Consider the following 22,573-nt stretch of genomic DNA (forward strand, 5'->3'; position numbering starts at 1 on the left):
TTCATTCAACTTCCTTCTTTTCGTTCGACTTTTTCACATCATAACTCATGATTCTGTTATGTACTTGTAAACAACACGCTTCTGAAAGACAAAAACATCTCTACTATCAATATAGGAACACTTAACACGCATTCGCGGAATAAATATGTTGACATGTCAATAAAGGTAAAATTGGGGGTCACGAGCGATCAAAGAGAGGACAAAAACAAAGCTATGCTATTGATTCTTTACTGCTTTTCTATGTACAATACGCTTGTGTCGACTCACGCACCCGGCCGTCCTGAAAGTCTTCCAACATTCATTACAAGTAAAGGGTCTTTCATCAGTATGGGTCCTTTTATGCACCGTTAAAATCTCTGAAGTATTGAATCTTTTGCCGCAAGTGTCACATTCGTGGTTCCTTTGATTCGCGTGATGTACGAAGTGTCTTCTATACTGAGCGAGGATATGGAAGGTTTTCCCGCAGACTTCGCAAGTTTTCTTCGGCGTGGGGTTGTGGACGGCCTTGTGTATGACGAGTCCGCTTTTGAACTTGAACTTCTTGTCGCAGACGTCGCAGGAGTAGAATTTACCGGTGGAGTGCATGTCGAGATGGCTGCGGAGGTTCCTTGTGTGTTTCCCGCAGATTTCACACACTTTCCAATAGTCGTACCTTCAATAAGTAAGAAATAATAAGTCCGCCATTTGTACTTATGTGCAATAAAGTTTAAATAAATAAATTAAATCATGATATTTTAGTCTGTTCGGTTGCATTAAACCGTATACAGGGTGGCTAAAAAACGGGAATGCAGTTAGCATTCCCTTTGCCAGGGAGGTTTTGGGATTATACTGAGCAACTTTTACTATGGGACTTAATTTTTAGCCATCCTGTATGTATATATAATATATACATACTTAAATACATAGAAAACAACCATGACTCAGAATGCCCGGATTCGAACCCGAGACGAGACCCACTAGGCCAGACCGGTCGTCACAAAGATACAATATTCAAAGTATTACGGCTCAAAAATAATAACCCATCAGCATAAAGGATGTACTTTTTCCCTCGCGTTTGTATTTCGTCGGGTTACAAGCAAAAGTCACTAAGTACTATCAAAAACTTAAAGTAACAATGCACTTTATTACACTTGTAACACGGTTTATTGTCCAATAATTTCAGTGTTATTGCAATTACATGTGTTATATAGTTAGTGACTTTTGCTTGTCACCCGACGATTTACAAACGTGAAAGTTTGTTATTGAAGAAACTACTAACAAAGTCAAAATCATTATCAACTAACTTACGTACCTCATTTTGCGCATCTTCTTTTTCTTCCTAACTATTATCTTCTTCGACTGCGATTTAGGCAGTTTCTTTTCCTGTTTCATATCCGTGTCATGGAAATCATCGAAATGCGAATCTATGTCTCCCGTGACATGGTCTTGTTTGTCTAATGCATTGTTATCGTGGTCATCTATGGCTACTTCGATTTTGATAGACTTGGTGGCGCGGAAGTGTTTATCGACGTCTTGGCATTTCCGTCGGAATTTGTATGCGTGCTCCAAGTCGTTGAGACAGTGGAGACATATTTGCCATGGCAGTTTATCGGATTTGTCCATCTGTAAACGAATATGTCATTATCTAATGCCAATGTAATTAATAAGAAAGAACCTGAAAGAAGGTAAGCGATCTTGATATGTCTTTTAATTGAAAAACGCTTTTTAAAAATCAGTAACTATTACTTATGAAAGCAGAATAATATATTTGATCGTATTAGATTCATAATTGTTACATATTTGCCCTAACTTATTTTTAAAATGTGTTTTTCAATTAAAAGACACATCAAGATTGTTTACCTTATTTCTATTGCTAAAAAAACGAACTATAGATGGCGCCATCATAGCTTGCCCGCATCTCAAGTTGAGTTCTATGACATTTGGCATAAAGGGTTGGCATCCAGGTCATAAAATTATATTAAAAAACAATAATATGACACAATTCTAGGCATTGTCAGGGCAAGCTATGCTGGCGCCATCTGCTAAATACTTCGACCGGCCAAGGTATTCGATATGAGGTACCTCGATGCCTCCGATGACCTGCAGCTTGGAGGCCAGGTCTACGCCCTCCTCGTCCGTCCTGTGAAGGTCTACGCACGCACCCGATCCGAAACAAGAGCGGCATTGCTTCTCCGTCAATTCTATCTTTGGATTCAACCTGCAAAACATAGCAATTGTTGTTGTACTACAGTCAGCAGCAGAAGTTGCTAAGCGGGCGATGTGTTCAAAATTACCTTGACGCGCTCTTATTTTCTTAACAATAAAGTCGCGCCAAGATCATTTTGAACACCTCGCCCGCTTAGCAACTATTGCTGCTGACTGTACAATAAGTTGATGAAGAAGTTGATGGTCATACTTTTTATTATGTCAAAGGCTAATCGCAGTGAAGCTGCATATACATACTTCTGTATAATTGATTTATCCAAAAGTAATACCCGATAGTAATCATTTAATAGAATAATCCTTAGCGAGTGTTGGAAGTTCCACCAGGAACCAAAAGAATAATAGAAAAAGAAGAAGAAAAGAAACTTATTCCATAAAGCACCCATACACAAAACAAGATGAAAGAAATAAGATAAAGAGAAAATGATAAGAACAACAAAACAAAAAAACAAAAGATAAAATTATGTACACATTAAAAACAGAAAATTACACACATGGGTCCAGCAATGTGAAATGATAAGAACAACAAAACAAAAAAACAAAAGATAAAATTATGTACACATTAAAAACAGAAAATTACACACATGGGTCCAGCAATGTGTGCAGTAGGGAAAGGGCGGTGCCTGTTTTAGCATAATTATTGTCATTCGCAAACGAGGCAAATCAAAACGAGGCAAGGCAAAAACGAGTAACATATAAAGATTAGTAACATATAAATATAAAAAAGTAAACGAAAAATAAATGAATACTTGTTAAAGATTAAAATGCGTATAAAGTGATGTACAAAATAGTATCACAGACCTTTGTTTCAAATCCAACAGCTTGATATCGTCCTCGAAATCATCATCATGGTCTACATGGTCCACATGGTCTACATGGTCGACATGGTCCTCATGGTCCTCATGATCCACATGGTCCTCATGGTCATAGTTGTCGTCTTCTGTCTGCTGTTTGATCTTGGGCTTGGTCTTCAGCAATTCGTACTGAGACATTGCGTCAAAGTATGCCCATTGCTCGTTGAGGATACCCTTGTTGGCGAACTTGCGTTTCCACTGGCGATGAAGTGTGAGTTTAGATATTTTACTGCGACGAAAAAGTGTGTAGCGATCGACTATTCTCTTGCACAAGAAACGTACGTGTAAATCAAGGATGTTGCGGATGCAGATTTTCTGCCATCCGCGGATGCGGATGCGGATATTTAAAGCTTCACATCCGCGGATGTGGATGTCAGGATTTGGTACTTAAAAAACGTCAAATATTACATTTTTAGCATTTTTTATTGAAAAAAAACGAAACGTTTAGTAACTAAGCAAGAATATAGGTGCGTTTTATTTAATAAACAGTAACTTGGCCGACTTTTCGGGATCTAGACGATTTCGTTATAGGTAATGACGAAATTACCTAGCACTTACGCCGCCGGCGCTGCCGCTAATACGTTTCTGTTACCGAATTGGTCGACATCCGCATCATACGGATGCTCCGCATCGATTTTATGCGGATGCGGATGTTGAAAATAATGCGGATGTTCCGCGGATGCGAATATTCGCAATATCCCTGGTATAAATGTAGATCCCGTGATTCCCGTGTGAATAAAAGAGATGCATGCGTGTGATCATTGATCGCGGACTGTTAAAAACCGGCATTCTTAACTTTAAAATGCGGACCAATTTCTTTTATCTGCAAAGTCATTTCTTAGACCAAATTATTCATGTTTAGTGGGATTCGTCGCCTGGTACCCATAGTAGGTACAAGCTTTGTTTAGTTTGGGGCTAGGTCGATCTGTGTAAGATTGTCCCCAAATATTTATATATTTACATTCAACCTTAACAACGTGGTTACAGATACGATATTAAAATGAATTTCAAATATAACTTGTTTTATAATTAAATCCTGTCCCAGAAATATGTGGATTGTGATTTATTTATGACAACTGATGATCTTGAAACCGCGACCATATCTTTACCCAAAATGAATGTTTGGAGATTTGCTAATCCATACTGAATACATTACATTACAATATGAATCGAAATATGAATTAAATTTAATATAACAAAGTAGATATTAGCTACCTTAAATGTTTTTAAAAGATGCGTCCACATCTCTGCCAGATCCAATAAACTGTGGTCTACAGGGACACCCATACTACGTAGTTTTTTCTCCACTTCCCTAAAAATAAAATTCATGTTAATTTTGATTAAAAAATTACCTAGTTATAATTTTAATGATATTACAATAGTTGATACCTCCATCCAGCACTTTGGTCCCGGTATTTGGTATACCTAAATAAATAATCCAATTCTGTTCTTGCGCTTATGAGGTTCAAGACCCATTCTTCTTGCCCTGATAAAAAAAATAGTTACCTAAATCACGGAAGCATAAATAGATGGTTCAAGTAAGTATGTGCTTGTATATTTGGCACGCCTAAAAAAGGGGAAAAAAGGGGAATAACGCAACCATCGCTTTCGGTTGGAAACCACCGGACGGAAGCCGTGGCCTCGGGCGCCCTGTACACCTTGGCAGCGGTCCGTCACAAATGAACTACGAGCGGTCGGGTTGAGCTGGAGCAGGCGTGGCTCACTCCACGATTTCGTCGATTTGCTACAGGTAGCTAAAAGTCCATCTGGTCGACCCCAATTTTGGGGTTTGCCATAAGCCGCGCGTGGCGCTGTCGCCACCTAGCGGCCATATCTGTGCTGATCGTGACAGACGCGTTTTGTTAGAGAGTGAGTCTTCTGTACCTAGTACTATTATTTATTCAGTGGCTGGAGCGAGGCCAGAGCGGTCGCTGAAGATAGGAAGGCGTGGCGCGAGCTTGTGAATGCCCTTTGCACCTCTGGGGTGCCATAGGACAACAACAAACAACAACATAAAAGGGGAAATACTTACATCCCACCAGGGGGTTAAGGCTCAGTCGCTCCTCACCCAAATACAACTCGAATAATGTGTAGTAGATCCAACTTTTGTTGTTAGTGGCCTTTGCCTTCTGGTATTCCTGAACATTGAGATAAAATATACTATAATCAGTTCAGCCAAATCCGTATACAGTGTGGAAAGATAAGTCGGGCCCTGGAGGGAAACTACCTTAAATCCTTAAGCTGGCTCATTTTACTTAAAGGAGACATTACTTTATTTTTAAAAAGGAACACAACTGCATTCAAAGATTTTCTAAAACTCGCTTGCCTCGCCCAGGACTCGAACCAACTAAAAATTCCAAAAAATAAACACTTGCAATTTTATTCTAATAGTCGATACAGTTAATGTTAATGATAACATTTCCCCAAGAAACATTAGGTCTTACGCTCGTCTGTCGTACAAAATATCCATAAAATCGAATATTTAAAATAAAAAAATAAAATATTTTTTTTGTTTCTTTTTAAAAATAAAGGAATGTCTCCTTTAAGTGAAATGAGCCAGCTTAAGGATTTAAGGTAGTTTCCCTCCAGGGCCCGACTTATCCTTCCACGCTGTATAGGGTACTTTTAAACTTTTATAAAATGGCGTGTGAATCAGAGGTTTCTGACTTGACAAATAAAGTAACGAAAACAACCAAAAGATTGAATCTATATAAGATAATGCTTACCCCAAATGTCGCCGCCCATTTTCGACATATCTCTCTACCGTTCAGAGTGTCAGGAAAGCCATATTCTTGCTTCATTATGTTAAGAAGATCACTGCGCCAATACAAAAAAAAAAGGTAAATTTAACGCAAATCAAATCTTGTTATAGTGTGTAGCTTTCAAATAGAGCTCGACGGCTAATCCTATTGTCTATTGTTAAGTAAAACCTATCGTCCCACGTGCCACATCCACCTGCATAAAAAATACGTACTTCGGTTACTGAGTGCCGGCGAGTCGAACGCTACAGAACCAGTCTAAAATGTGTCATCGAGATGCGTAACAAAGGCGCGTTATCGGAGAGCGCACCTACACTGTTTTTTTGAGCGTTGGACTAGCCCGCGCTCAGGTGCCAAATAGAATAATGAAGACCCTTTTTTGCAGGTAAGTAGCACGTGCGGACTTTTACTTAACAATAGACAATAGGATTAGCCGTCGAGCTCTATTTGAAAGCTACACACTATACACTAATCATTAAGTTCAATATTGCATATTAAATAGACTTTAAGCAAGAATGATGTGACTCACTTCCAAGCCCATTTCCTTTCTCTGAACAGCCAGTCGTTTTGTAATCGTATTTGAATGAACGTCTCAGTAATGTCTTTGGACCCTGTAATTTTATTAAATATTTAACTCAATTTTATAGCAAAACAAGAGCCGTTACGCACTGTCGACTGAGTCGCCGGCGACGCGACGGCGACTGTGACTTTCTCTAGTTTATATAGGCGTTTACGCACTTATAGTCGCCGGTCGCCCGGCCGACTCGGAGACTCGCTGATGCGTAGTGGCGCCGCACATGCGACTGCTGGTTGCCGGTGACCACTAAGAACATAGGTTCATTGGAAGCGTTCACACTGCGGAGCGGACAACTGTCGAGACGACAAATTTGTATCCATCTCTCTCTCGAACATAGTTATGAAGAACACAACATGTTTTAATGATGCTAGCGCTCGGCTTGGTCTCCTGACTAGTTGCCTATGTTTATGGTCGCCGAGAGACCAAGTCGTCGGCGATTAGTCGACAGTGCGTAACGGCTCTAAAGCTTATTTTTTATCCCTTTAGTTCGTAGCGGCAACATATTTGCCATCATACTTAAAACAAAAACGCATCTCTAATATAAGAATTACGGTTCGAAATCGAATGACTAGAAGGAAATGTCAAATGGTTAAAGGGTTAAGGTGCTCTCCACACTGGATGAAAACCATATTTACTGTTGCCCCCATAGAGCCAATTACTCACACTGAAACTCATCAGTCTCATTCTCCTGAACCTTGTTCTTCACATATTTGTTGCTGGACTTGCGGCACCGACTGAAGAACTCCAATGGCGTCTCGGTCTCCAAACGCACCAGGTAGTCCGGGTCGCAGCGCTGGTAGTAGCTCAACATGGCCTCGTATAGCGGCCAGCCGACGTCTACGTCTTTTTTCAGTTTTTGGCGGTATTTTCTCTAGAAATAAAAAATGCACCATGGGTAATGTTTTCCGTGCCGAATTTAAACTGTTGTGAGACATACTAACATTGAATAATTTTACGGTTTAGTCTCTCCGAAACATGTCGCGCGAGTGACTAAAAACAAGTGAGTCTAAACCGTAAAATGTTTCAATGTTTTCCGTGTCCTATGAACGACTCACTAAATTATTAATTTAACTTACTAAATTATTAATATAACTAACTAAATTATTAATATAACTTACTAAATTATTAATATAACTAACTAAATTATTAATATAACTTACTAAATTATTAATATAACTTATTTAAATAATTTGATTCGCTGTACAGTTTAATAACAAGGTTTTGGATCGATAATCATTTTTATTCGTTTAATTTTCTTTCCTAATCAGTTATGAATTAGAAAATTAATAATATTTATTTATTTAGGCCAAATATGACCAAATGTGACAATGAGGGGGGGACGGGTCAAAAAACCTAGAAATTCGTGTGACGTAATTAATTAATGACCCCTAAGCATAAAGGCAATAAATTTGCTAGTGTTCGACCGACATCAAAACCGGAACTAATTTCGTGGCACTTTCTCCTCTTTAGGGTTCCGTAGCCAAATGGCAAAAAACGGAACCCTTATGGATTCGTCATGTCTGTCTGTCTGTGTATGTCACAGCCACTTTTTTCCGAATCTATAATAACTATACTGTTGAAACTTGGTAAGTAGATGTATTCTGTGAACCGCATTAAGATTTTCACACAAAAATAGAAAAAAAACAATAATTTTTGCGGGTTCCCCATACTTAGAACTGAAACACAAAAAAAATTTTTTTTCATCAAACCCATACGTATGGATGGGGTATCTATGGATAGGTCTTCAAAAATGATATTGAGGTTTCTAAGATAATTTTTTTCTATAATGAATAGTTTGCACGAGAGACACGTAAAATGTCCCCCCCCCCCCCCCGTGTAACTTCTAAAATAAGAGAATGATAAAACTAAAAAAAATATATGATGTACATTACCATGCAAACTTCCACCGAAAATTGGTTTGAACGAGATCTAGTAAGTAGTTTTTTTTTAATAAGGTTTACTCGGGTAATTCCGAATGTCGAAAACTGTAGGCTAATTCCGAAATGAGACTTTTATTATGATGGAATTAAGGGTGATTTTCATCTGAATTTCGGAATCATCCGACATTCGGTATTACCCGAATACACCTTACGTCATAAATCGTAAACCGCAATTTTATTATGTTACTTGCTGCTACGGAACCCTTCATGGGCGAGTCCGACTCGCACTTGGCCGCTTTTTATTTATGTTTCACTGCTTGTATAATGTTTTTTTTTTGTGTTTATGCTCACGAATAATAATATTTCTATTCTATTCTAATATCTGTGCACACATGCTTCTATTATAACATACATTGAATGTGGTGATGATGTGCTGCCAAAGTCCCTTCATGTCTTGGACGCAGCAGTCGTTAGGTAGATCCTGGCTTCTCATTGCCGTCTCCACAGTCCTGGTAACAATTATAAGAATATAAAAAAAATATTGAGTTGTAAAATATACTTACTACTTAACATAACATAACCTCACGTTTTTTTTTTCTTTCTTCAATCTTTTTCATCCGACCGGTCAAGGCCACGCGCCCCAATATTTAAGACTCGCTATTTTGGAGTGCGGAGTGAAGATTTATGTTTAACGAAACCGAGAAAAAGTATCTACTCATGTAGTAGGTTGTTTTTCTTAGTTTCGTTCACTGTGGACTTGTAGAGAAATACACGTGAGGTCTCCTTATCTCCCTCTTCTCCCAACGTTGTCTGTCGTGATTTTTTCCCCAACATATCGAACCTCGCGTGATTTGTGCACAAGCCCTTACTGTTGCTACAGTAGAAAGTGCTTCTAGTCTAGTAGATATTAGCAATTTTCCAAATTACCCCACTTTCCAAGTTACACCAATACAATACAATATTGTATTGGTGTAACTTGGAAAGTAGAAAGTGCTTCTAGTCTAGTAGATATTAGCAATTTTCCAAATTACCCCACTTTCCAAGTTACACCAATACAATACAATATTGTATTGGTGTAACTTGGAAAGTAGAAAGTGCTTCTAGTCTAGTAGATATTAGCAATTTTCCAAATTACCCCACTTTCCAAGTTACACCAATACAATACAATATTGTATTGGTGTAACTTGGAAAGTAGAAAGTGCTTCTAGTCTAGTAGATATTAGCAATTTTCCAAATTACCCCACTTTCCAAGTTACACCAATACAATACAATATTGTATTGGTGTAACTTGGAAAGTAGAAAGTGCTTCTAGTCTAGTAGATATTAGCAATTTTCCAAATTACCCCACTTTCCAAGTTACACCAATACAATACAATATTGTATTGGTGTAACTTGGAAAGTAGAAAGTGCTTCTAGTCTAGTAGATATTAGCAATTTTCCAAATTACCCCACTTTCCAAGTTACACCAATACAATACAATATTGTATTGGTGTAACTTGGAAAGTAGAAAGTGCTTCTAGTCTAGTAGATATTAGCAATTTTCCAAATTACCCCACTTTCCAAGTTACACCAATACAATACAATATTGTATTGGTGTAACTTGGAAAGTAGAAAGTGCTTCTAGTCTAGTAGATATTAGCAATTTTCCAAATTACCCCACTTTCCAAGTTACACCAATACAATACACCTTGTATTGTAGCAACAGTAAGGGCTTGTGCACAAACTTAATTTCTTTTGGGATAAAGCTTACATTTTGGTAATTTGTTACAAGGCCCATAATTAACAATGACTTAATTTGAAAATAAAATATTTGATACCTCCAAAAGTGCTGGTAATCCACTTTCATCTCCTTTGCCTCTGATATACATATTACTAGCTTTAATCGCCACTCATCATCCCCTAGAAAAAAGTCACTTTAATCAAAATAGCTAATTTGTAAATAATAATTATACATTAGCCCCCTTATTCATAAAACTTTACTGGCCTGATTTAGTTAAATTATGTTTTATCCCTTTCTTACAAAAACATGAGTCAAAATGACAGATAACGACAAACGATTATTAGCTAATTGAACTTTGTAGCGCGTTTATGAATTAGGGGGGGGGGTAAATATTTATTGGTTGATAGTATGTCTCACAACAGTTTAAAATCGAACAATGATACCTATTTAAACGGCCTCCTAGCGTAGTCGGCAGTGACCCCGCCTACGAAGCAGGAGGTTCCAGGTTCGAATCTAGACTCTCACACAAATAGACGAAGAATAGATAATCTATTCTAGAATAGATTGTCTATTAACAGACAGTCAGAAGAATGTATGTGACGAAAAAACCTTATACTAGTTTCACAGGCTTTACGGTGTCTGAGTAGTAACAGACACTGTAAAGCCTGTGAAAGTAGTATAAGGTTTTTTCGTCAAAACAACATATCTTTTTAGGGTTCCGTACCCAAAGGGTAAAACGGGACCCTATCACTAAGACTTCGCTGTCCGTCCGTCCGTCCGTCCGTCTGTCACCAGGCTGTATCTCACGAACCGTGATAGCTAGACAGTTGAAATTTTCACAGATGATGTATTTCTGTTGCCGCTATAATAACAAATACTAAAAACAGAATAAAAGATTTAAATGGGGCTCCCATACAACAAACGTGATTTTTGACCAAAGTTAAGCAACGTCGGGAGTGGTCAGTACTTGGATGGGTGACCGTTTTTTTTTTTGCTTTTTTTTGTGTTTTTTTTGCATTATGGTGCGGAACCCTTCGTGCGCGAGTCCGACTCGCACTTGCCCGGTTTTTTAAATTTTCTCACATCATGTTTGAGTCTAGACTCAAAATTAAGAATAGACAATCTATTCTAGAATTGACGAAAAAACCTTATACTACTTTCACAGGCTTTACAGTGTCTGAGTACTAATTTTACGTGTATGCTGTATGAATGATATTGGAATACTTACATGACTCATATTTATCCAAAATGGTTTTTCCATAATGTTTCTCAAACATTTTATAGTACTTCCAACTCTTATTTTTTGTTTTATTTGCAAGTTTGTAGCACTGTAATAAATAACAACCCTTTATTTACATAGGGTCATTGTACTAGTTTTCGTCCGGTGTCAGTTTCCATCCACTTGGCGAAATTTGAATAGAAACCTTCTTTGCTGCACAAATTTGGACTTATTGCATCTTTAAAATCTAAACAACCGCCACTCTACAACCGCCACTCATTTTAACTGTCATATTAACTGTAATTTTAGTCTTATTACATACTATTGTAGTCATAATGTGTTCTCTTATAATTTAGTTGTAATAGTCCATGGCCCCGACGGAAGATCAGCGCTAGCCTTTAGGCTAGCACCTGCTGAGTCGGGACCATTTCGTGACCATGGTAGTGTTACCTGTTGTTTTATCTATCATTTTTGTCACGAATAAAAACATTCTATTCTATTCTATTCTAAACAATTTATCTATCTACATGAAAATTATATTTTGCAAGTAGCAAATTATAAATTAAATGTAGTATTTACTAATCCATAGTGGATGGAAACTGACACCGGACGGTAAACTAACACAATTACCCTACCCATAAAATTTTACTATAGGGTAGGCTACCCTATAGTCAAATTGTATTCAGTTATTAGACTTCATAGAAACTTTAATATTAACATTCACTGCCAGTGACCCAATAGGTGGGTTCTCTGTTTCTAGGGACTTTCTTGAAATGTGAATGTGTCATTTAAATGTAAGAACTACTTACATCATAAGTGTAAGACCACTTCTTCCGCACATGATTTAGTGTCATAGTTTCTGGGTATCCATTTTCCAATAAGATTGTGCGAAACTCCCTGCAAATTATAATCATATTGAATGGTTTTCTATTCGTTTTTCAGTCATAGTATTTCCTCATAGTCACATCTTTACATTAAAATTTTCATAATCAGTAGACCCGAATTGTTACATTAATGAGTAACAAGTTTTTAAAGTAAATTTGTTTCCATTATGCCCTCAATCATAAAACTTTTAAATACTTACGCCCACGGCTGTTTCTTCTTTTTAAATAACCAGTCATTCTGAAACCGAAGTTCCAGCATTTTTTTGGTAAGTTCAGTCGTCCCTGTAAGGTAAATAACAATAAATACGTGAAAATATACAATTACCATAACACGACACTGTGTTTGCTACGTACATAAAAAAGCTTTTTCCTCCATGATGGTTTATATCAATTACTGCTGCCACATTTACAACTGCACGCACAAGCAACTTAAATGAATTACGCTGACATGATAAGTTGATAAAATAATGTTTTAATTCATATTTAGCAAAAAAAGCAATTTAAGGCAATCAGACCTATCCAAGATCATTGACAATTTTGACATTACTGACAACTAAACAAAAAAAGTTTCTGAACTATTTGACATTATTTTAAAAGCGCCTATGAGATGTGTTTAACTTATTGCTGAAAAGTACAGTATACGCAGTCAAATTTTGATCTTAATATTAATTTCAGCACAGCAAAAAAACTGCAAGTATGTAAACGCGAATAATTTGTCATATCACAAGATTCTCTAGATAATCATTGTGAATTTTCATACGATTTAGCAGTATTAACTGTGGCTTGAACCTTATAGCGAGTCTGTCAGTGTTGCCCATTTGAACAGAATTATTATCACTTGTAACCCATAAAATGTCAGTGTCAATTAAATCTGTCAATAGTGCGTAATATCTCGTTGATTTCACGTGGTTTTCTTGGTTTCGGCATGTTTTATATAATTTACTTTTGATACTAATTAAATGAAAACACCATGCATCGACTGATATCAGCCAGGAACTTGTACCAAACAAGCCTTCATAATATTTCCTTACCTTCAAATACAGCTCTCAATAGAAGTCCTGATATAAAATGTGCCTTTTGTCGGAAAATTCTTCTAGGTCAACACAATATAGGTAAGTTTGTAGGATTCCTTGGCGAATTAGGACGCCTAGAGATTGGTTTTATATTTAGAACTAAAGTCACATGCCTTGTAAATGGGCAACTTAACCTAAGTATCGATATTGCGTAACTTTCGGCTTGTTTCCAGAAAACTTACTCGTTGCCAGGCACCAGTCCACGAGAATCGCTAATGCCTTGAAAGCGGTCAAGAAGAAAGGGAAACATAAAATTTACAAGAAATATGGAGAACTATTGGAGGGTATGAACCTACTGATTGTTTACATGTGGCTTGATGTAAACAAACAAATTACTCAATTATATTTAATTTTACAAACGTGAACAGACATTTTTCGTTACAGACATTATAATTCAGAATTGTTTATATGACCAATTGGAATACCATGTATTTATTGTATGTTATTTTTTTTAGTTGGCAATCAAGCAATGACTGAAACCAAAGTATCTATAAGTAAATTGCGTGCCGTCCATCTCTCCAAACTGGCTGACAGCCCGGTATCACTGGGCCAGCTGCACCAGCTAACCACAAAACCATCCAAGAAGCCCGCCATCGCCGAAGTAGACCCTGAGCTGCTTCAGAGTGTAAAAGAAAAAATATTAAAAAAATCTGCACCAATATCAGCACAGATAAACATATGTTCAGGTCCAAAGGAGATAAGTCTGGAGGATGACCAATGTGCCCTAGTTTACACTCATCACAAAATTTCTAGTTTGGAGGACAGATTAAAAACTAAACAGTACATAGACTCTGTGAAAGAGAGTTATTATAACTTTAGGAAGGCTACTATTTATGACCAGAGGTTGCAGGATTTGAGGTAAATATAATCTCTTATTTCTTATTTGTTACTGTATTTTCATTATTAATTTTTACCAGGTTTGATTTTAATCAAAATTAATTTTTGTTGCCTAAAATGTGCCTTCCATGAAGTTTAATTAAGAATTTTATACAACATAAGTAGACTCCTAAAAAGAAATTAAACCCATTTCACCACCTTAAATGAATTACAAAATCTGCTTTCCTACTGGAGCTTTACTATATTTAACTTCATGCCGCCCACCATACAAAATTATAGCCAAGGAAGTTAGAATCTTATTTTATTTTCAATTAGGTCGAATTTCATTTGTATGAAAAATTGTTGAGAGAAATGAAATGCTACCTACTTCGTTTTTAATTAAGGTTGACATTCCATTGAAACTAAGTGTATATCCTAATGTACATTGGGCGGCACAAGGTTAAAAGGATGCAGGTGTAGAAACTTTTATTCAATATCTAGATTGGCCTATAATTTGTGATACTTTTATTCAGGTATGCCATTACTGAAGGTCTCACGCAGGAGTTTGACATGATCACCCCAGACTCCAAGCTGGAGGAGACGCCCCTCCAGCCCCTGCCAAAGAGCCCACATTCTGTGTTCAGGGAACTGTTTATTGAAAATCAGATGGATTCCTATGACCAGGAGCTGCTCAATTCCTTTTCCAGTTTACAGTAAGTGAATTTTCTTACTTAACCTCTAGCCGCCCAGAGACCTATAAAAAGGTCTCCTGTTCCATTCTAATTTGAACTTTGTTTTGATCAAATAAAATTTCATTTTGCTTGGCAAGGTTTGACGTATGGGCGGCTAGAGGTTAATGTATTTTTCAGTATGTTCAATCCCAAAAACGGCAATTTTTTTTTAAATGCATTATTGACTAAGTACTTTTATTTTGTTGCTGTTTGCCCCTGGTGGATTACCACTTGGCGTTCTGGCAAATCATATTCAAAAAGCTTTAGGTACATCCCTCTGGAATGTCACAATTACAGTAGAATCCGTTTATTATGACTTACTGGTTTTCATATAAAATTCTTAGTGACAAATTCGAATAAGATGACTTCGCTTATAGTAACAAATTGCTTACTATGACCGAAAAATCCCATTTTCATGAAATTATGTCCAGTTATACTGACACTTATGATGGTTTTCGTGGCCGTCACCACATCTTTCCCGGCGAGGATGTTTGGTGCGTTCGTGGCGTGTAAGGTATTTTAGTTTTGATCATGACAAGTTTAATAAAACTTATTTCTCACATCTGGATTAGCAAGCCTCTACTGAATCATTAAAATTCAAGGGCACTTCATCAAAAATGTGTCCAAATAATGTAGGAACAGTAATATTGATCCTAAAAGAAACAGATCCAAGTGTTATACAAGTTATGTACATTGGTGTCCGACCGAAACCGGATTTTTTTGCGGAAACCGTACCTTCGGCCGAATCATGATTTTTATGCCAGAACTAATATCAACACTAACACTTAATTAATATTAAGGTGGTTCGCTTTTCATACAAAATTCAATCAAAGCTCATTAAGTAACTACACACTATTAGTACACAAATATTTCCGCATTTATCTTCTTTCGAATATTCGTTTGCGCGAAATTAACAGGAAAACAATGTTTCATACAGAAATCATGCAAAAATCATAGTTAACTTTTCATCAATTTTACGTATGTGTGTGTCACAAATGTCGTGTACAGATACATTTGCGACGTTGCCATACCATTTCCGACGTTGCCGGGCTGACCACGGCTCGAATTTGGAGTGCCGTCATGTTTAGTGCAATTTTGTTGACACTGATATTTGACAGGTAGTTAATTGACCTAAGCGAGAAATTCGTCAGCTTAGCTAAGAACTATCATGGCGTGTTATGCAAACAGTCGCTTTTTTGCTTGCAAACGGAAGATTCCCGGTTCGATCCCCAGTCATTGTATGCTGGAACATAACTTTTTGTATTTTTGTTACACCTAAATTTCGTATTGTTTTTTTTAATTTTTCTTATTATCATAAATCGATTATTAAGTATGGGCTACACTTATTCTTTTATTTTTACAAAGATAATTAGAAATTATACTCTTCCTAATCTCTCTGATTTTTACAATCAGGACATCCTCACTGCAATAAAAACCGGGCAAGTGCGAGTCGGACTCACGCACGAAAGGTTCCGTGCCATAATGCAAAAAAAAAACAAAAAAAAGCAAAAAAAAACGGTCACCCATCCAAGTACTGACCACTCCCGACGTTGCTTAACTTTGGTCAAAAATCACGTTTTATTTTATTCTGTTTAGTATTTGTTGTTATAGCGGCAACAGAAATACATCATCTGTGAAAATTTCAACTGTCTAGCTATTACGGTTCGTGAGATACAGCCTGGTGACAGACGGACGGACGGACGGACAGCGAAGTCTTAGTAATAGGGTCCCGTTTTACCCTTTGGGTACGGAACCCTAAAAAGAAGTGTATAAAATTTCCTGTGGTTAAAAATAATGGATTTAGTCTATGAATGAAAAACACAATTATTACTATAGGTAGTTTGTTTTTTTTTAGCATTAGAAATAAGGTAAACAATCTTGACGTGTCTTTTAATTGAAAAACACATTTTAAAAATAAGTTACGGCAAATATGTAACAATTATAAATCTAATACGATCATTTATATTCTTCTGCTTTCATAAGTAATCGTTTTTAGGGTTCCGTACCCAAAGGGTAAAACGGGACCCTATTACTAAGACTTCGCTGTCCGTCCCTCCGTCCGTCCGTCCGTCCGTCCGTCCGTCCGTCTGTCACCAGGCTGTATCTCACGAACCGTGATAGCTAGACAGTTGAAATTTTCACAGATGATGTATTTCTGTTGCCGCTATAACAACAAATACTAAAAACAGAATAAAATAAAGATTTAAATGGGGCTCCCATACGACAAACGTGATTTTTGACCAAAGTTAAGCAACGTCGGGAGGGGTCAGTACTTGGACGGGTGACCGTTTTCTTTTTGCTTTTTTTTTTTTGCATTATGGTACGGAACCCTTCGTGCGCGAGTCCGACTCGCACATGCCCGGTTTTTGATTTTTAAAAAACCTGATAACACTGAGTAGGTATGTGGGGGAAGCGCTGCTGGCCTAGCGGAAAGCAATTCGGAGGTCGCGGGTTCTAACCCCGGCTCGTACCAATGATTTTTCGAACTTTTGTACGAAATAGCATTTGATACCTACCTATTTATACACCGATACCTATTTTTCGGTGAAAGAAAACAATGTGAGGAAACCGGACTAATCCAAATAAGTTTACTCTCTGGGTTGGAAGGTCAGGGCAGTCGCTTTCGTAAAAACTAGTGCGCATGCCAATTCTGGGATTAGTTGCCAAGCGGAGATTGAATATCTGGGAGACCGACCAAAGCTTACAAATCATAAAAACTCAAAAATGCGCGTTTTCTCATAGACCTACCTAAGAGATCAAACCCCTTATAGCAAATTTCATCGAAATCGTTAGAGCCGTTTTTGATACCATCCAAATATATAAATAAATAATTATATATCTAATAATTGCTCGTTTAAAGGTAAGATAACACAAAGGAGAAACAAAAAGAAATTACCTACTCGCACCAGTCTTGAACCCCAATCCTCTTGCACGTATTTCCACGAACATACCGTTACGCTATTGCAACATACTTACGTTGTGTGAAATTGTCTACTACAAAGATCACGGAAACACTGTTTGCATGTGTGAGTAATAGTAGGAAAAAGCGTGACAGCAATACTCCGTCAAATTAAAAAGGTGGTTTTTGCACAATGAAGTATTCAATGTTTATTTTAATAGTTCAATATTTACTTAAAGAGTGCGCGAAACATACTTTTAAGTATACAAATACCAAGACCATTTCACAAAAAAATAAAATCTGAAATTTTGCAAAAGTGGTGCCATCTAGCGAGAGTTAAGTTTTGAGTAACCTAGGCGAACCACCTTAACACTTAGTTTTTAATTCATAGAAGCCAAGGCTTAGCCCACCCCGCCATAGAAGACATTTACGACGACCCAGCATTGCACAACGAGATCCACGATCCGCGCGACCTCGAGTTCGGACAGAGAGAGGCGGCCCTCGAGGTCAAGAGGCTTAATGTCAAAAAGGCGTAAGTTGAGTTTGCTTTACCATTATCATGCCTTAGCTAAGAGACTTGGCCTCAAATGTTTAATATAATATACCTATTTAGTTTTATTAGAGTTTTGTGAGTTTGATGGAAAGTAATGGAAACCCCTATGACTTTTACCAAAATACTATACAATAATTTATGTCTGTATTGATAAGATAAGTTGCAAAAGAAAAATAATGTAAATTATTTATAATGGAAATTAATTGAAGATTTAAAGCATGTTAATGATATTAATTGGTTAGTTAATTAGCCTCAATTACCATTTATGTTTATATTAATAGCTATTCGTGTGAACATAATCATTGCAGTTATCTGGTGAAAGTCTAGAAAAGTTATTATTACTGACATTGACTTGATTTTAAATAGCATTTAAGAGTGTGGGAGTGTGTAATGTTCCTATAATTAACTCACATTTCTGTGGCTCTAGTGAAAAAGGGTACAAGTCTCGGGCAGCGCAGGTATAAAAGGGTGTGAGGTCCGCGTAACACTTATGTCCTTTTAGACCTAAGCTACGCGAGACTTGTATCCTTTTTCACTAGGGCGACAGATTTATAGACGGGTCTATCGCGAATTTATTTTCCGACGTTTTGACACATGTTTCATGTGTTCAAAACGCGAAATTTTAAAATATTGATTGAAATGTTCCTGTCAAGAGCAAGAAACAAACACCCATTTTTTTAAACCAAATGTTAAATGAAAATAATCATAGGTACCTAATATTATATAGGAAAATAGTAATAGTTTAATAACACTTGTAATATTGTTACAGCAAACAAGCAATAAAACAAAAGAAAAAGGCCAAGTTAGAGAAGCGCAGAGCCAAGAAAGAGATCAACATGAAGACCGACATGAAACAGCTGGAACTGCAAGGCAAGCAGGAGGCTCTCGAGCGTTTGCTCGCTGCTCATTTACAGCTGCTGTGCTCGCTCAACATGGTGCAGGAGGTACAGTGTGTAGCTTTCAAATAGAGCTAGACGGCTAATCCTATTGTATATTAAGTAAAACCGCACGTGCTACTTACCTGCAAAAAAGGGTCTTCATTATTCTAATTGGCACCTGAGCGCGGGCTAGTCCGACGCTCAAAAAACCAGTGTAGGTGCGCTCTCCGATAACGCGCCTTTGTTATGCATCTCGATGACATATTTTAGACTGGTTCTGTAGCGTTCGACTCGCCGGCACTCAGTAAACGAAGTACGTATTTTTTATACAGGTGCTTGTGGCACGTGGCACGAGCGGTTTTACTTAACAATAGACAATAGGATTAGCTGTCGAGCTCTATTTGAAAAGTACACACTATAAAAACATTTACTAGACTTGTGTTATTTACGAGTGAGTGATTTAAATGAACTATATCTTTTAATTGAACTCGCTGCACTCGTGATTTAACTCACTCAGTCGCTCATCTAACTCAGTGTTCCTCGCGCGCTCATTCCCACTCATGATCCGAATGAGCCGGCCGAGCGTGATGAGCGCGGAGCGAGTGTGACGATGCGAATAGGTTTTGGAGCGGTTCGGAAGAATTCGGAAGGAGTCGGGAATACATCGACATTTTCTGTTATACTCAAAATAAATATGTATAGGGAAACATTAATAAATTAAACGGCCTCCAGGTGTTGCATTGAAGAATACACTTTGAAAAAACAACAGTCTTATTTGTATCTAATTGTAATTATAATAGTCAAAAGTAGATTTTGAGTTTTTGGATAGCAGTGGAATTCGCTAGACATTGTATGATGTTCTGTGACATAATTAACCACAAGATAAAAGTTCGTTAACCTTTAGTGTTTAGTTTAGATCAAGTAGTACTCGTACCTCGTACTACCAAAAAACTTTGTTATTATTAAATCTGAGCTACGAGATAAGGTGTCTGATCTACTTTTATTTAGCACAACAATCTGTTAGCGCCAAAGTATTAGAGATAAGATAGACAGCGTAGCAAAACAGATTTCGGGATTTTACGTTTTTACCCCATTTACGAAGAAAAAAGGTTAATGTTTGTATGTTTGTTCACTAAATAAACACAAGCTAGTTACTGATGCTCAAACGTCTTAACAGATTTTGACTTATTATATACTTAAGTTTTTCGGAACTTATGTACGAAATATAATTTGATATTTACCACTAGCTTTTCGGTGAAGGAAAACATCGTGAGGAAACCTGCATACATCTGCGAAGAAATTCAAAGGTGTATGTGAAGTCCCCAATCCGCAGTGGGCTAGCGTGGGGACTATAGCCCAAGCCCTCTCGCGCATGAGAGGAGGCCTGTGCCCAGCAGTGGGACGTGTATAGGCTGAATTATTATTATTTTATATACTAAAAGTGACAAAGGGTATACATATTTGTGTAAAGGCTGGTTTAGACGGCGCGCGAACTCGCATGCGATTTTAGTTACATTGCGGACTGTTGGTTATCCCATTAAGCCTTTATTAGGCAGAGGGAATATATTTCCCACCTGATTTTGAACTTTATTTCAAAGTGATAGAGTTCATTTTTGCATAATTCCTGACACACTTATGCCTTATAAATGGTTAAACCGGCCGATCAAAACCCTAAATCAGCTCTTATTATACTTCGTTTCTTTTTAGCTTTAGATAAAGACGTGTCTGCACGTGTCTTCTCTTTATTGAAAAACACTTTATAAATCACGTAAAATAAATCACAGTGAATATGTAGATAACAATGATATAGCATATAGGTATGTTTATTTACATTATTTTGGTTTCATAAGTAATACGAGTAGTTGGGTGAATCAACTTTTTCTTGTCACTAGTTGCCATGGTTACGGTCTCCTGGGTCCTAGTAGTGGTACTAGTTTTTTCGTATTTAAATGAACCAAACTTGAATTTGTTGGTAGTTATAAGGCCTTTCCATTATGGGACACCTACTAAGCACGTTTGTTGAACATGGTACAGCAGTTCTTCTAACAAACTATGCTACTATTGTCTCCTGGCTGATGGGACAGAATAACAACAAGAAATAGTTGATCGACCCAGTTGCTATTTCTTAAAGTGATTTTCAATAATAAAATACATTAAGATCGTGTAGTTTTTTTCCAATGCAAAAAAACGGGGTATCAAGCAATTTCTTTAATCGTTTTTAGCTTAGGTATTTTATGTTAAACACATTTATGCCCCAGGCCCGCAAAGTCCTACAGTATTATCGGCAGCGGGGAGCCAAGGCGCCCGACCATCCGAAAATCACCGACATCAAAGTTTACAACACGCTTCTACACGGATACGCGTTCATGGTAATTTTGTTATGACATTGATACAGGTATTGATATGTCGGCGGCCGATCGTAAGATCAGGCAGATCGTAATGTTCCTGTATAATGTTTTGACGATAGTCACATTAAACCAATAGATAGGCAGGATAGGTTCGTTAGGTTGCTTCAGATGCCCGAAGGGCAAACTGCCCAGAAATAGGAGCCCCGGGGCTCCGTCAACTCAGGGAACGAATCAAAGATTTTCACGTTTCACGATGTGCCTAGGAATTTCACGATATGCCTAATCTTACGATCGGCCGGCGACAGATACATTACGAAATGAAATTCAATTTTATATAAGAATTAATATCTGGGAGACCGAGTATTGCTCGGAAAACATATAAAAACTCAAATATGCGCGTTTATCGTTATAACAAATTTCATAGAAATCGTTAGAGCCATTTCCGAGATCCCCGAAATTGCTCGTTTAAAGGTATTAGATAAGCAATCCAATCAACTAATCTTTATTAAAAAAAATGTTTGTCATGTTATGTGACAAAGTACGAATATTAAATAGAAACACAGATTTAAAATAATGACAGTTTTGAATGCTTCGCGGTTAGTTTCACTAGACTTATATTGACCGGGATATGAACCGTGATTACCTTTTGTATTGTTATTTTGTTTTGTTTGTTGTTGTTTTGTTTTGTTGTTGTATTGTTCTTACGGTTCATTTCCCGGTCAATATAAGTCTAGTTAAAATAATGATTTATTTATAAATAAATAAACATTAAATAATATTCTGATATATATATTTTAGGGCCTCCTGGACCAAACGAAGGATTTATTAACATCAATGGCGACAGATGGGATAGCGCCGAACGCACAGACTTACGCCGCCACCTTTGAATGCGTCGAGAGAAGCAACGTCAAAGATAAGGAGGCCATGTTGCAACACTACTATGAGCAAATGCAGGAAAAGGTAGGTAAACTTAAATGTACAGTCAACTGTAAAAATATGGGTGTAGACAACTTACTCAAAAATATGTCCCATAGTTCTTATACCTCGTATTTTTTAGCATTAGAAAAAACGTAAACAATGTTGATGTGTCTTTTAATTAAAAAACACATTTTAAAAATAAGTTACGGGAAATATGTAACAATTATGAATCTAATACGATCATTTATATTCTTCTGCTTTC

General features: G+C 37.1%; 2 protein-coding genes across 3 annotated transcripts in view; one reads left to right on the top strand and one right to left on the bottom strand.

The window, feature by feature from the left end:
* Positions 1-212: 212 nt before the first annotated feature.
* Positions 213-12,619, bottom strand: LOC134672582 (uncharacterized). Of its 2 annotated transcripts, XM_063530526.1 has the most exons (16): positions 12,450-12,619; positions 12,296-12,377; positions 12,021-12,108; positions 11,221-11,320; positions 10,090-10,171; positions 8,685-8,781; positions 7,056-7,263; positions 6,345-6,426; positions 5,783-5,873; positions 5,089-5,194; positions 4,446-4,542; positions 4,272-4,368; positions 3,004-3,254; positions 2,062-2,197; positions 1,292-1,602; positions 213-652 (listed from the first exon to the last, which is right to left on the bottom strand). In XM_063530526.1, exons 1-16 carry the CDS (start codon positions 12,469-12,471, stop codon positions 217-219), a joined length of 2,286 nt encoding a protein of 761 aa, XP_063386596.1. In that variant the 5' UTR covers positions 12,472-12,619; the 3' UTR covers positions 213-216. The 2 variants fall into 2 exon arrangements, with proteins under 2 accessions (XP_063386596.1, XP_063386597.1); XM_063530527.1 differs by lacking the exon at positions 12,450-12,619 and having other exon boundaries at positions 12,021-12,104; positions 12,292-12,380.
* A 324-nt stretch (positions 12,620-12,943) lies between these two features.
* LOC134672556 (DNA-directed RNA polymerase, mitochondrial) overlaps positions 12,944-22,573 on the top strand; it is a 31,253-nt gene continuing 21,623 nt past the window's right edge. The window contains exons 1-8 of the mRNA XM_063530498.1: positions 12,944-13,207; positions 13,342-13,452; positions 13,624-14,026; positions 14,518-14,697; positions 18,006-18,146; positions 18,937-19,111; positions 21,304-21,414; positions 22,192-22,353. Coding sequence (XP_063386568.1) covers positions 13,066-13,207; positions 13,342-13,452; positions 13,624-14,026; positions 14,518-14,697; positions 18,006-18,146; positions 18,937-19,111; positions 21,304-21,414; positions 22,192-22,353 — 1,425 coding nt within the window. The 5' untranslated portion in view covers positions 12,944-13,065. The remainder of the gene's footprint in view (positions 13,208-13,341; positions 13,453-13,623; positions 14,027-14,517; positions 14,698-18,005; positions 18,147-18,936; positions 19,112-21,303; positions 21,415-22,191; positions 22,354-22,573) is intronic.

The sequence above is a fragment of the Cydia fagiglandana genome, chromosome 17, assembly GCF_963556715.1.
Source record: "Cydia fagiglandana chromosome 17, ilCydFagi1.1, whole genome shotgun sequence".
Classification (NCBI taxonomy): Eukaryota; Metazoa; Arthropoda; class Insecta; order Lepidoptera; family Tortricidae; genus Cydia; species Cydia fagiglandana.

Coding starts and splice junctions, on each gene's coding strand:
- LOC134672582 (XM_063530526.1), bottom strand. CDS start 12,471: ATGGAGGAAAAAGCTTTTTTAT. Junction 11,321..12,020: donor AGTGGTCTTACACTTATGAT/GTAAGTAGTTCT, acceptor TATTTATTACAG/TGCTACAAACTTGCAAATAA. Junction 6,427..7,055: donor TGAGACTGATGAGTTTCAGT/GTGAGTAATTGG, acceptor ATAAAATTACAG/GGTCCAAAGACATTACTGAG.